The sequence below is a fragment of the Fukomys damarensis genome, unplaced genomic scaffold, assembly GCF_012274545.1.
Source record: "Fukomys damarensis isolate Sample0158 unplaced genomic scaffold, DMR_v1.0_HiC HiC_scaffold_39, whole genome shotgun sequence".
Taxonomy (NCBI): domain Eukaryota; kingdom Metazoa; phylum Chordata; class Mammalia; order Rodentia; family Bathyergidae; genus Fukomys; species Fukomys damarensis.
Genome location: NW_022900951.1, coordinates 78,770,427 through 78,785,819, shown reverse-complemented (window position 1 = coordinate 78,785,819; position 15,393 = coordinate 78,770,427). Strand labels below are relative to the sequence as shown.

Below are 15,393 nucleotides of genomic sequence, written 5' to 3'. Positions count from 1 at the left end.
TGGGATACTTCCTGTTACAAAGCAGTTGCTTTATTATCCATTTTGGGGGAGGTGAGAAGGTTCAAGTAGTTGGCTGACTGTAGGGTTAATTTGGAAACAAGTCTGGGGCTTGAGGTCAGTGGAAGGATCCTGGAAAGAGAAGGTGTCCACAACCAGCATTTCCCCACCTTTAGAGAGTTCTCACAAAACCAATCAACAACCCTGGCCAAAATGGAATGAAAATGAAAAACAGAAGATTGATGTAGAACAGGAGAATGGGGATGAAAGCTTCAGGGAAGTGTGACAGGAGACGTACGGCGCAGGGCCTTCTGGACTCTGCGGAGCTTCATGGCAGTGCGATAAGCTGAGAACTTGATGTTGTTCAGATCAGCTGCAAAGAATAGAAAGAGACACACTTAGATCAGGGAAATGTAAATTAAAACCACAATAAGAGAAGAATTAAAACCCGTCAGACTGGAAAAATATAGAAGTCTGACAATAGCAAGTGCCAACAAGGATGTATTGAATGAGAACTGCTGGTAGAGGTATAAACTGATACAGTCACTTTGGAAAATAACTTGGTATTACCTAGTAAATTAGAATACTCATGTGTCCTACCACTTGGCCAGCTATCTGTCTTACAGTAAAGATTTCCAAGCATTTTTTGATCAAGACTCATAGTGACAAATTCTTTTTATATCATGACCCAGAATATATAAACATGTGTGCATGTATAAATAACAAACATTTTAGAAATCAATTCCTTGCTAGATGTAGAAATATAAAAGAAAATTAATATCAAATCTGACTCCTGCTAAATATCTGTTGTATATTAGCATTTTCTACTCTGTTTTAGTTCTTTAAAATGCTTGTCACAACACAGTGAAATGATATTATCATCTGTGGACTGGAAAACATGGTCTGGAGAAAGCCTTGTACACATGCATCAGAAGAAATGCATAAGAAATCCTCAATAGCATTGCACTTTTCAGCTTCAAACTAGAAACTTTTATGTCCATCAACAGTGGAATAGATAAGGAGAGGGGAAGAGAGGTATAAAGGCAGAGAGTGGTGGGATATCATCAAAACAAATTATAGGCATTGAAACCCCCCAAATGTGAAACTAGCAGGGAGGATGGAGCAAGGAAGGTGATGCGAAGGAATGATTAAAGTATGTTGTGTGCATGTACTAACCTGCCAAAATGAAACCCATGAAACTCTATAACAAATACGCACTAATAAAAATGTGGGAAAAACAGTGGAACAGATAAAGTGCTCTTTACAATGGAACATCTACAGCAATGAAAACAAAAAAATTATAGTCACATGCTTCAACATGGATAAAATTTGAAACATGATGAGTTTCTCTCAGTGGGCAAAGATAAGGCACAAAAGTGCCACAGTCATTGCAGCCTGGACTTGTAGCTTCACATCTACAAGTATAATTCCCTAATATTATGTAGAATGGCCCAGGACTAGCATAGAGTCCAGTTGAGGAAGGTGCAGAGAGAAAGGAACGCTTTTGGAGAAAGGGCAAGGCAGGCACCTCTATGCCATCTGCTTATTAATTAAGATTCCCTTATATTCTTTTTAAAAGTCATTTTGTTGAGGTATGACTGACATACAAAAAGCTGTATTAATTTAATGTCTACAACCAATAAGTTTGGAGATAAGCATATACTGTAAAACTACCACCATAATCTTTCCTTCTGCCTCCTTATTTATAATCAGGATCATTTGTGTATACGGTAAGAACATTTAACATAAGATATACCCTCTTAGCAAACTTTTAAGTATAAAAATAGTGCTGTTAGCCATAGGCTCTATGACGTACCATCATCAACAGGACTCAATCATTTTGCTTAATTACAACTTTGTGGCCTTTGACCAATATCTCTCCATTTCCTCCTCCCTGTAGTCCCTTCTATTTTATGATCTAAATAAATTTGGCTGTTTCAGATTCCTTATACAAGTGAGATCATACAGTGTCTTTCTTTCGATGCCTAGCTTATTTCACTTGGCATAATGTCCTTTAGGTTCATGCATATTAAAACAAAGAGCAGTACTACCATTTAAAGGCTAAATACTATTCAATTGTATACATATATTTTCTTCATTCATCTGTTGATGGACAATATAGGACAAAGGCAGCTATATAGATCCCCACTCTATCCTCCCCACATTCTTTTTTTTTAACTTTTATTAGTACATGTCTGCAGTACACAATGACTATATTCACAGTAGGAAATAGGTACATGTACATAACACATTTCAATTCTATTTTTCCCCTTTTCCTCTACCCCTTTTGTATTTTTCTAGCATCAGATTCATTTATTTATCTTATAGGACCGTATACAATTAATTTATCATATATAGAGATTAAAAACAAGACTAGTATGCCAAAGAAGATATAAAATATGTAAGATAATTGTACTAAGTCAAGGTACATTTTTAGGTACCTTGTGCGCAATGGATTACAATACCTTTCTCTCTCTGTCTCTCATTATCTGTCTTTTATTTTGTATGTTATATAAATTGAGTTTTTCATATAAGATAAACCATGAAATACTTAAGTTTGTGTGTCTGAGTTGCTTCACTTAACATTATGGTTTCAAGGTGCATCCATCTTGCTACAAATGACTCAAATTTATCCTTCTTTTGGCAGAGTAGTGCTCCATTGTGTAGAAGTACCACATTTTCTTTATCCATTCATCTGTTGATAGACCTATAGGCTGTTTCCAAGATTTTTAGCTATTATCAATTGTGCTGCTATAAACATAGGTGTGCATGTGTCACTGTAATATGATGTCTTTAACTCTTTTAGGAAGATACCTAAATGGGGAATGACTGGGTCAAATGGAATTTCTACTTTTTGTTTTTTTGAGAAATCTCCAGGCTGATTTCCACAGTTGTTGTATGAGTCTTACAGCCTTACCAACGATGGAGAAGGGAATCCCACATTCTTACCTAGGGTTTGGTATAACTCAGTCATCTTGGGATGGTCCCAGCATGTGGTCTGTGCCTGGTGGCTACAAACAAAAGCATCACGAGCATCAGTATCCACACTCTGCCACTTTTCTCCCCAACTCACATGTGCACACTACCCAGTGATAGGTTGGATGCAAAAAGTTGCAGGATGCAAGGGTGAACCCTAAAGATCCCAAAGCACAAGGGTTCACTTTTACCCAGGGAGAATCTTGAGCTTTTGGCATGAGTAGGAAGAAAAACTGAACTGGATGGAGGAATCCCAGTGAACAAGGAGTAATAGGGATAAGCAGCAAAAGGCAGGTGAGGGAGGGGGCAGGTAGGGATTGACCTGCTTCTGATTCTGCTGATCACTCACTTGATGTAGTAGGGAACTTTATTGGGTGAAATTGCTCTTTCCCAGGGAACCTGGACAGAGGCTGGTAAAGGAAAAGAGAAAGAGAAAACAAGCTGGCCACTTTTTTTCTCCCAGTCTGCATTGCTGTTTTTCTCCTGGTCTGCCATTCCTATTTTATTCTTCCCCAAGGGTAGTCAAACAAAAAAGGACAGGTTTGATCTCACTGCAGCTCTTAAAATAGCCCCCAAGGGTATGGCAAACTCTTTGTCTTTCATTCTCCCCACCCCGTTTTGCGGTACTTCAAAGTAAACTCAGGACTTCTGCACTGAGGTATATCCCTAATCTTTTTTTTTTTTTTTTTAATTTTTGCGTAGGTTTCACTAAATCAGGCTGGGCTCAAATTTATGATCCACCTGCCTCACCCTCTGAGAGTGCTGGGATTATGGGAATTTACTATCATACCTGGTGAGCAATTCTAGTGAACACACTCCTTTCCCTGATGATAGGGGTGAGAAAGGTAGAAGAGGTTGTCACTGATGCCCCAACATACTAGAGATGTGGCTAGGGCATACACAGGAATACTTGGCCTTGGTCACCCTGATATTTCTATCATTCGGCTGCAGGCAGCTGGATTTTTCCTGTGGCTACAAAGTAGACCCTACTTTCTTCATAGAGCTGCAAACTCTTCCCCGAAAAAGCCAAGCTTCTCAGGCCTGTGGGACAGAGGGTAATGGTACTGCCCATTTCCCCTACTCTTTCTCTCATAAAAAACTCCAACAACTTAAGCTTCTCTCAGCCCTGTGTCTTTATCTTCTGGTTCTTCCAGGAAAGGCTCAGGTTACTTGGTTGATCTGCTCACTTTAGTTTCCCTAAGTACAAGAACCCTCTGCACGAACAGCTTCATGTCACTGACTATAATAGCAATGATTCTAACCATGGCTAACATTTATTGAGCTCGTAGTATATGCCAGATTCTATGCTTGTGCTTTGTGTGCATTTCTAAGTTTCCTTTCTGTATATTTTCATCATATCTACTGCTGCAGCCGAGGTCTGGGCCACCATCATCCCTCACCTGGATTAGCACATTGTGCTCACCAACTGGTCACCCAGCTCCCACTCTTGCTCCCCTCCCCCAAACTATTCTTTTTTTTGTTTTTGTTTTTTTGAGACAGGGTCTCACTATGTAGTTGAGACTGACCTGGAACTCACTAGGTAGCCCAGGCTGGTCTCAAACTCACAGCGATCCTCCTGCCTCAGCCTCCCAAGTGCTAGGATTACAGGCATGCGCCACCACACCTGGACCCCAAACTATTCTTAACCTGATATTGAAACATAAAATCTAATCATGTCATCCCTCACCTCAAACCCTGTCAAACGTCCTCTATTTCATTTGGAATACAATCCAAAGTACTTTCACCTATAAGGCTCTCCATGGTCTGTCCTTGTACTTTCTCTCTGCTCTTCTCCACATGGGCCTCTTTGCTTTTTCTCAACACACCCTGATTTAAGGACCTAGAATCATTGCCTGGTATGCTCTTCCCTAAGCTATTCACATGGTTAATATTTTGCATCTTTTGTGCCTCTGTGCAATTGTCACCCTCTCAGGAGGTCTTTGCAATGCCTCCTCCCTTAAGTCCAGTACTCCATATCCATGCCTTCTTGGCTTTATTTTTTTCAGTAGCACTTGCCACCCACTATGTATGTATGTCTATAGATTACAGTTGTTTATAATCTGGCTTCCCACACTAGAATGTAAACTGGCCAACCGAAGGATTTCTGTTCTGCTCACTGATGCAACCCCAGTGCCCAGAAAAGTAACTGGCACACAATAAATATCGTTGAATAAATAGTCACTTAATTTCCAAAACCTGATTTATAAGCTTAATATTCCCCCTTTTTGTATAGATAGGAAAAATTGAGATTCAAAAGGAGTAAGCTATTTTTTCAAGCTTACACAGCTACCATGCTGAGGTACACTGTCTCAGGCCTGGAGCTCTCTAATTGGAGAGCCTATACTTTCACCTACTAAATTTTTAAAAAATCTGTACTGCTTCTTGATTGACAAGGTATACTGGACTCTCAGCAGGCCTCTAGGGGACAACAGTAGATTCTTTTGAAAGGTGGCTGAGATTCTGTTAAGTGAAGTTCAGTCTGGCTTACGTACAGGAGAGGAAGTGCTGTGACCCAGGCCCAAAGTCCCGGTGAGCATCCTGGAGCTGCTTCAGTCTCTCACCAACTGACACCTATGGAAAGAACAGGTGGGGAGACAATGGATTCATTCTACTTCATGTGGAAACACTCAGGTGCCTCTAAGAATCTTTATGAGCTCCTTCATTAAACTGGCTTTTCTTTAGTTCCAGCCCTTTTCACTGTCAACCAATTCCTATGCATCCCTAACACTCCCATGGGTCAGAGAAGAGCCTCCCTAATTCCAGCACAGTGACTCTTCTCCTCTGTCTACCTGCATGCCCAAATCTAGACAGGTTGTTCTCCTTTTTTCAGTTTAATTATACCCGGCAACTTAGATGCTGAGAAGCCTGTTCCCCAACCCCACATTCTTTGCTTGTCTTTTCCCATGTAGGTTTGGTTTCCTTTGGACCTGAGAAAGTTTGCCCTAAGCCTACTTTATACTGAGGTGACTCCTCATGGATCACTTCAGGCTACTCTTCTACCTGTAGCTGTTTCCACCCGACGTTGATTTGCTCCAGGGCTCGGGAATTCTCCATCGATAAGTGCACATCAGAAATGGCAAGTTGATGGGCCAGGTCATTCACCAACTTCACTCCATCTTTCATGGGAGAAAATTCTTCTTTGAATAACTGGAGAACCAGGACCCAAGTGCCATAGCAGACAAAGAGTGGGAAAGCAGACCCATTAGTCTTTTATTCAACTCTTTCCTCTTCACTCAGAGGTTTTGTTTCAACAGTACAACTTAGGTGTTTGCTTATTAGGACAACCAAACTAAGGTGAGTTGTGAGTGGCCACAGATCTATCTGCTTCCTTCCCTCATTTTACAAAACCAGGGAAAGAGAAGACTATAGAAGAACTCAGGAGACAACAGCCAAGCCAGCCCCAGATCTAGAACATACACTACAAGAGGTTTAGTCCGTGTCCACACCAATAGAATCTCAGCAGGAGGAATGCTGTCAGGGTCTAGAAAAGCATCAGGTCTCAGAAGTGACTATAGCTAGGGGAGGAGCCATGCATACCTTAATAGTCTGGATGTGATCTGGTAATGAATCAATAAAGAGATCTCCAATGGGCTCCCAAGTGCCTCGGACTCCCTCAGCTTGGGTCAGAGTAGTGCTCAATTCCTCCATTGCCCCTTGGATCTCCAATAACTGCTCTAGAGTACGCTCAATGTGGCGGTGCTGTTCCACACAGCGGGCTGTCAGCTTCTCCCATAGTTCACTGGCAACTGTTGCCTGCTTCCACACAAAGCGGCTAAGATTCTGGATCCGGTGTCTTGGGGAGGTATCTGCAAGTGTAGGCAGGAAACCAGGTCACGATAACCTTAACCAGATGGGAGCAGCTCTGGGAAAGGCAGAGACAAAGACATCCCCGTGTGCATGCACGCATGTGTGTACCAATGCATGTGTGTACATGTTTGTGTATATATTAATATACAAATATATACTTTTCCATAGTTGAGCTCCTTTTGTACATTCGGTTATTTTAGTTAAACTATTTTGAGATTTCATACATTCACATGCAGTTGTAAGGAACAACCTAAAGATTTCATTTCCCCATTTCTTGTAGAAGAATAGTCCAATATCACAAGGATTTTGATATTCATATAATCCACTAATTTTGTTCAGAGCTCACTAGTTTTATTTGTATTTATGTGTGTATGCATATACATGTATATTATCTATACAATTTTATCACATGTTCATGTGTATATCCATCATCATAGTCAAGAGATCATTTTGGTTTTTCCCATTTATAACATCATGAAAATTTCCTCATAATTTTTAAAAATGGTAAAGAAAAATAGTGAATAAAATATTTCAAGGCATGTAATCCACAGCGCTATTCACATCATCCTGGAATGTAATTTTGTATTACTGTCTGCTTCCCATTGACATCCAAACAAGGGAGGCATTTTTTGATGTCTCAGGCCAGGAGAGGTTGACATAGAGCCAGAAAAGCTGGGTTCGTAATTTATAGATTTCCACTTCCTCCCTCAAAACTTCATCTTGGAAGAAGATTCAGAGCTTCAAAGCCCCAGGCTAATTGGAATTGTCTTTCTCTCCTGAGCTTATCCTATCTGAGGCCCATTGGGCAGCAAATTAAAGGACTAGCCCTCCCATTGAGAAGCTCCAAATAAACTGAGAGAGTAAATGGAATTGACAAAGGACTCAATTAATAAAGGCTCCTCTCCAGGCTATTCATAGCTTATCTCAGAGTGTTGAGGATTCTTTCTGGGGAAGCAGGCTTGCTGGGCCACCACTTATATCTAAATATCACCATGGATCCTATCCTGCTGCTTTATTGAATCTAGATGGAGAGTGGTCCTCCCTATTAACAGAAAGGACTAGAAGCCCTATGGTCAGTATCAAAAAACTATCATCAATTTTCCTTTGAAAGATCATTACTTAACATTTTAGGTTTTTAAAAGTTTATTAGTTGTTGATTATAGCATTGCCACATGTCCATCTATCCAGTATTTTTTACACTTGATCTTAGCCAAAAGGCCGAGAAGCGATTATCCAGTATTTTTTAAAACATACTGCAACTTTTATTCACTGAGTTGGTTCAGTTCATGTCTTTTTTTTACTTTTCCATGCCTTGTTAAAAGACCATATGTACAATACAGGCTTCATGCTAGTGACTGCTGCCTCAGGCTCTGTTCTCTTTGCTTTTATTTACAATATGGATCTTGCTCCTCCTCAATTGGAGGGCAAAAAAGTGTTTGCTTAATGGTATATAGCTCAGAAAGAAGGGGGAAAGAGCAGAAGATTACCTACTTTTGCTCTCAGAATGAGGTTCCTCTAGTTCCTCAAATGGATGCTGAGACAGGAAGGCTTGAGCTGACTCCAGCACAGAGTAGACATAGGGGCCCCGGGACTTGACTTCTTCCATAAATGCCTGTAAAATCGAGTAATATTATCAACAGGAAAAGAAAGTCTTTCAACCACTTTAAATTCCATCCTGCAACTAACAAACAATCTTTCTTTACAGTGCAACTTAGTCCCTTGGCGTTACTAGATATCACTGGGTTATCCACTTGAAAAGAGGTGCGGTCCTCTGCACAGGTAGAAGAATAACTCTAACATTGGAAGGTCTATTTAGTATGAAATGAGTGACTCTGCCACAAGACAGAGAAAATATGGCTATCTTGCTTTTTCCAGAGGATTCAGAAAATGCCCCGTAAGGGGTTTAGAAAACCAAAAGCACGATGAACAGGATTTATATTAAAATATTTTTGTGAAATATACACAGAATGTATAAATCAAAAGTGTATGACTCAGCAAATTTCCATGCCCGATTCCATCTGTGTAACCAGTGCTAAAATCAGTAATCAGAACTCTACCAGCATCCCAGAAGGCCCCCTGGTGGCTCCTTTCAGTCACTATCTCATCCTTTCCCTTAAAAGGCGACCACAAAGGCATAGCGGCACATGCCTGTAATCTCTGCACTTTGGGCACCCAAGACAGAGGATTACAAGTTTGAGCCTAGCATGGACAATTTAGTGCCTTAACAAAACTCTGTCTCGAAATTTTAAAAAAAGGCTTGGGATATATTTCAGTGTGAAGACCCTGAGTTCAATCCCCAGTACTGAAAAAAGAAAAATAATGGGTGGGGGTATGTGGCCACAATTTTGATCTGTAAAAGCACCAGTGAGTTTTGCCTATTTGTGGAATTTGTATAAATGGAAGCATTGAGTATATACTCTTTTTATATCCGACTGTTTTTCACTCATCATACTGTCTGTAAGGTTTATCCATGCCATGGTATACTGTTATAGTTTGTTTTCCTGTTGCTGTATATTCCATTCTGTATTTAAGAAATGGTTGTTGTTGATTTTTTTTTTTTTTTGGTACCGGGGATCGAACTCAGGTCTTTGCACTTGCGAGCCACATGCCCGAACCACTGAGCTAAATCACTGCGCCTGTATTTAAGAAATGGTTGTTGTTGATTTTTTTTTTTTTTGGTACCGGGGATCGAACTCAGGTCTTTGCACTTGCGAGCCACATGCCCGAACCACTGAGCTAAATCACTGCGCCTGTATTTAAGAAATGGTTGTTGTTGATTTTTTTTTTTTTTGGTACCGGGGATCGAACTCAGGTCTTTGCACTTGCGAGCCACATGCCCGAACCACTGAGCTAAATCACTGCGCCTGTATTTAAGAAATGGTTGTTGTTGATTTTTTTTTTTTTTGGTACCGGGGATCGAACTCAGGTCTTTGCACTTGCGAGCCACATGCCCGAACCACTGAGCTAAATCACTGCGCCTGTATTTAAGAAATGGTTGTTGTTGATTTTTTTTTTTTTTGGTACCGGGGATCGAACTCAGGTCTTTGCACTTGCGAGCCACATGCCCGAACCACTGAGCTAAATCACTGCGCCTGTATTTAAGAAATGGTTGTTGTTGATTTTTTTTTTTTTTTTTTGGTACCGGGGATCGAACTCAGGTCTTTGCACTTGCGAGCCACATGCCAGAACCACTGAGCTAAATCACTGCGCCTGTATTTAAGAAATGTTTACTGTTATTTTTTGAATAAAGAGGCAATATATATCATGGAATTATTTAAAATTTCAGAAAAGTATAAAAAATAAAATTAAAGAATTCCAATTTCACCACCCAGAATTAACCAGTACTGACATTTTGATATAGTTCCATCCTATGTCATTCATCTGCACATATCTGTATATAGATTTATACAACTGAGATACATCTGTATATAGTTTTATATCCTATGTGTTTTCTCTTAATATTCTATTATGTTCATTTCCCCGTGTCCTCATTAAAGATTAAGGCAGCATTTTAAATATGATGGGAAGATTTGATTTTGCAGCATGCTAACCACAGACTGCCAAAACTGTATAGTCTCATATGCTTTAGGTTTGTAAGCAGAGCTGGGTGTCTGTCTTTCAGGTATTGCCCAAGGACTCCTTCCCCAGTGAGAGACTATACACCATGGTCTCCACAATTCTAACCTACCGCATGTGTTTCCTTCTCCTGTTGCACCAGGGCCACATCCCCTTGTAGGGGCAGCTGAGCTGACAGTTCTTCATCCTTTTGGCTGAGCCAATCAATAATCTCTTGGAGAAGAAGCTGAAGCTTTCCACTGTGGTCTGAGAAGGCCTCTAGGCGAGCACTGCACACAATGGGTAAGACCAATGATATTAAATCTTCTTCTTAGGTGACAAAACGTTACTTTTTCCAAACAAACACTTATCTGGAACCACATGGACTGAGGGAAACTGCTCTAGTTAAAGTGGAAGGGGGTCTGGAACCCTCACTTCTACCCATCCAAAGGGGCTCTCAAGCCTCTCCACACAGAATACAGTACTAAAACCAGTGAGTCGGACCACAGGTGTGGGTAGGGTATCCCATACTCAAATGGCTTAAAATGTCACTTCATGGATCTCAGTTCCTTCAGCTGTATGCCCATCATCAGGCTGGGAAGAGAAGGAATTGAGAAAGGGCAGAGGGATGACAGCTGTGTGGCTCCCCTCTTCCTTTGGTAGAATCCAAGTCACGTGAAACTGCTCATCTATAGAGACTGCTCTCAGCCTTCCTCGTGAGCAGGAGAGGATGCAGTAAGTGGAAAGGACAAGGTGAATGGTTGAGCACTGGCATGTGCATGTGTAAAAATGCATGCAAATATAAGCAGCCCAAGGGACACAGAAGCACTGGGTAGAGATGTGAGATATGGAAGAAGAAAAATTTTAACCATATAATCATTTCTGTCTGCCTCCCTCCACCCCCACCCCCCAAATGAAATATAAACTGAGGTCTAAGTGGTAGGAAGTTGGAGGCCAGTTAAGGCTGCAAGCAAACAACAAGCCCATTCTCCTTAGCTGACAGTATCAATTACCTTTACTTATTTACTTATTACTACACGTGGGTCAAGCTCTTTAACTAAATTATTACTTCAATGAATTCTCACAACAATCTTATGGGGTAGGCCTTACTATTGCCCAGAAAGGTTACATAGTTTGTTCAAGGTCACCCAGTTAAGTCACTTGTAGAGCTATGGTTTCTATAACTCCAGAGCCTGCATTCTTTCCACTTATACACATTGCCTTACCTCCACCAGAATCCACTAGAAGCTAGGAATTTGGGCTTTTATGATAGGGGATGGAGTGGGAAAATTGCAGGCACACACAGAGAAGTAGGAGAATAGGGGAAAGAAAACAATACAGCAATTGCCTCCAGGCCCTTACTGAGTTGCCCTTAGCTGTTCTGATAATGCATGGATGGGAATAGAGGGTATTAAAAGATGGAACAGAGAATAGTTGAGACCCATCAAGATAAAGGGCAATTGTGAGAGGAAGAGCAGTAAAAATGATCATTTCTTTCATTTACACATCAGTATGTTTACGTTTAGAAAGGATTTTCATATCTTAGTTGAATCTTAATGACATCAGTGTGGGGTAGTTAAGACACTCATTTTTTTCTTTGTTTGTTTGTTTGAGACAGGGCCTTGCTATGGAGTTCATGCTGGTCTTGAACTTACTATGTGGCCTAGGCTGGCCTTGAACTCGTGGCAATCCTCCTGACTCAGCCTCCCAAGTGCTGTCCTTACAGGCATGCACCACCATGCCTGGATTCATTTTTTTCTTAAAGAAAAGTAAGGGCTAAAATTGTGAGAACTCAATGTATCAAAGGTGATGGAACTACTTAAAACTGAGGTGCAAATCTAAATCTCCTGACCTCTCACTCTAGGTTCTTTCCACAGTGCTAGAGAAGGAAAGGGAGAAGTGGATAGTTGGGCTGAGGAAAGGGGACACACAGGACAAGCTGCAGTGGCAAAAGGAGCCCAATGCTATCCCAGCCAATTCCTTCAGGTACCTGTTTCTAGGGACCAGGCCTTACCGGAGGTTGTGAGACTTCTTTTTTATTTCATTCCAACACAGATTCATGGCTGATGGTTCCAGGGGGCCAACAGCACCAAAAGACCCGTTCAGCAGCTTTGGACTTAGGCAGGGAACCCCAGCACCATCCCAAGGAAGTGCAGGGGCAGTTATAGCAGCTCTAACCTGGACAGAAACACAGACATCCTGTGATTCCTGGGGTGTGCTATGCCCTGGTCTGTTCCTAGCCATGGGTGGAACTAAAGTAAACAAAAGGAAAGAAGAGTTGGTACCATGGTCCAGAAATATAACTAATGTGTGTGGGTATGTTCAGGGAGGGAAGATATGGAAGACTCCAAGTTCTTCACTTGGTATAGGTTAGTCACATAGAAATGCTGACTACTATTATCATTAGTCTTATTGTAAATTCTGCCAAGACCTCTACCCACAGGGATCCTGGTAGTACATTGACATTAGGCAAGAAGCGGGTTGGAATTATCGAAATGTTGACAGCCATAGGATTTGAACTGAGCTATAGGCTTCAAGGTCCCACAGTTTAACCTTCTAGAAAATAAATTTAATAAATTTATAATCTTTATGGCTTCCCCATAAAGATTCAGAGAGGGAGCAGACCAGCCTGAGAGAAATATCAGTAATAGCTGTCCTACTTCCCAGATGGACCTATGCCTTAATATCACCTCTCCCTCTTTCCCACTTGCACTTCCCACATCACAGTTAGGAAGCCTGAAAATCATCCTCATGGGCACAATTCATGAAAATGGGCATGGGCCGAGAAAGAGTTAAAGCAGCATTCTGGATCCTGACTGCCAAAGTACTCTGACTGGCAGCCAAGAGGATGAGACATGGAGCCTGCCAAGTCTAGCCTTGGGTCCTCAGGCTCATAGTCCTTCACTTCCTCTGTTGGGCACTGGTAGGATCCTGTCAGGTCATTATGGGGTCAGGGAAATGGTGCTTATACCAAATAACCCATAAGAAGATAGCTACCTACAGTACAGTGCCAGGTCCTCCCAGCCAGAGAACAAGAGAGGGGTATAGGGGAGAGGAATTGGAGGAGGAAATTTCAGCCTGGGCTGCATTACCTGATTTTAGGGAGACCTACATACCCAACTTCCCATTTACCTGCTTGGCTTCCTGTGGAAAGGATCTGGGCCTTGCTGGTGGCTGACAATCTTATAGTCCTCTTCCCCACTAAATCATATTTTCTCCCCACATAAGACCCTCCAGGCAATTTAGGAAACTAATCATACCATTAAAATCGCAGCTTATATCTACACCATGGAAGAGAAATGAGGATGCCGCTGAGCCCTGGGGACCAAGCTCGGAACTCAGCCACCGTGTGGGCCATCAGAGGATCCTACCTGTGCTACCTGGGGAGTTCATGGCAGGATCAAACAGCTCCATGATTATCCCTCTGCAGGAATCTGGACGCAGTGTCTGGGGAGCCACAGGCAGGCAAAGTTCTGATGAGCTCTAAGCAGCCCTGCTCAGGGAGGCAGACAGAGCTGAACCAGACAAGAGGCGCGGGTTGCCACCCTGTTTGTGTACTGACTCCCCAGGAATCTGGAGGGGGCGGCTATGTCAGGGCCTGGCCAGTGAATCAAAGCTTTGTTCCTGGGGAATTCTGGCTTGCTCCCAACTGGGCCCGCCACACCGGGGCCAGGATGGCCCTCTTAGGATGGCAAGGATGGCAGGAGTGGGACTGGGCATTCCATGGTGCTGAGCAGAGGCATGCAGAGGGTAGCATTTGTTGATTTATTTTCTCTTTCCATGGAAGACACAAAAGGCTCACTTTGCTTCCAGGCTCACCCCTCCCCTAAAGTGGACAAAAGGATCAGACCACATTGGTGACAAATCTCTGGCAAAGAATTTTCCCAAAGCCTGGCAAGATGAGCTTGGAAAATAAGCAACTAAGTAAGCCTCGTCAGTGGCAGTGACAAATTTGTGTGGCACAGCTGGGGACAGAGCCCTGAGATGGCTGCATTGGGAAACTGGGGTGGCAGAATCCTTTTGAATTTGATTATCCTTGAGGGAGTACAGGGACGAGAAGACTCATTGGAATTCATTGGGAAAACAAGGAGGGGGTGGTGCTCTGCACTGCCTATGAGAGGCAGATAAGATTGGAGGGAGAGCCATAACCTTAAACCTCATACTGTACCCTGATGTTGGAGAGAAATGAACGGTCTCTGGGCATCTCTTTGCAACTCCGTAGGGAAATGAGAGGGGACAATGGAATGTAGCAGGTCTATGCAGGGAAGCCAGTTTTAGAAAGTCTCCTGTGTCTTTCTGTGTTACTTTGGGCAGTGGCTCTTTCCTGTAAGCCACTGTACAAGGGGAAGAGCCTCTCCTGAAGTGTCCTTATGCTCTTTTCCATTTCTAGCAGACTTGTTTGGGGAAAAGGTTAACATTCCTGATCTTGGCCCCCACCTCTCAGCACTTAGGGAAAACACTCATTTTTACCAAAAATGGTTCTGTTTCCACCCTTATTTATCTCCCACAGAGTCTTCTGGGCTTTCCACAGTCCTACATTGTTTCCATGCTGAGGCCCACCTACAGGAATAGTTGGAACAGCTGCCTGCCCCTTTCTAGGGGCTTGAAGTTGAGCCAACTAGGGTGGCTGGAGGATAGAAGGGGATGGCAGACCAAGAGTAAGGAGTGGTTCTAGCTCTCAGTCTCACTTGGGCTGGGATAACTGGGCTCAAACCAGCCTCACAGAATTCTCTGGAATGGAATGCCCTACAAATAGAATGGCCCCTTGTGACCCAACCATGATGAGCTGTCCTGACTCTAACCTAGGGAGATGCACCATGATGAGCTGAATTCCACCCATCCTAGCCTTTCAGCCACACCCACCCAGCCTTCTTAGTTTCCTTTCATTTGGCTCTCACATTATTCTCCAGTGCCCTGTTTTTCTTTTCCCACTTGCCTATATACTTTCAAGTCCCACCTAGAAGAGTCAGGCACACAGGAGACAAATCATGAAAAGTATTTTCTTTCCCTTTCCCAATCAATTACTTTCTACTTCTGGCTTTTGTGGGCAAGATAGTT

At 42.3% G+C, this 15,393-nt stretch overlaps 1 protein-coding gene across 4 annotated transcripts in view; it reads right to left on the bottom strand.

Annotated features, from left to right (window-relative positions):
* Nucleotides 1-15,393, bottom strand: part of Drp2 (dystrophin related protein 2) — a 45,786-nt gene that overhangs the window by 21,756 nt on the left and 8,637 nt on the right. Inside the window, exons 2-11 of one of the 4 annotated variants that reach the window (XM_010623406.2) lie at nt 13,707-13,828; nt 12,350-12,513; nt 10,469-10,625; nt 8,272-8,392; nt 6,511-6,779; nt 5,974-6,120; nt 5,466-5,544; nt 3,323-3,383; nt 2,947-3,008; nt 296-370 (exon numbers count right to left, since the gene is read on the bottom strand). In XM_010623406.2, coding sequence (XP_010621708.1) covers nt 296-370; nt 2,947-3,008; nt 3,323-3,383; nt 5,466-5,544; nt 5,974-6,120; nt 6,511-6,779; nt 8,272-8,392; nt 10,469-10,625; nt 12,350-12,396 — 1,018 coding nt within the window. In that variant the 5' untranslated portion in view covers nt 12,397-12,513; nt 13,707-13,828. The remainder of the gene's footprint in view (nt 1-295; nt 371-2,946; nt 3,009-3,322; nt 3,384-5,465; nt 5,545-5,973; nt 6,121-6,510; nt 6,780-8,271; nt 8,393-10,468; nt 10,626-12,349; nt 12,514-13,706; nt 13,829-15,393) is intronic. The other 3 variants (XM_033760292.1, XM_010623404.2, XM_010623405.2) reach the window with 3 other exon arrangements.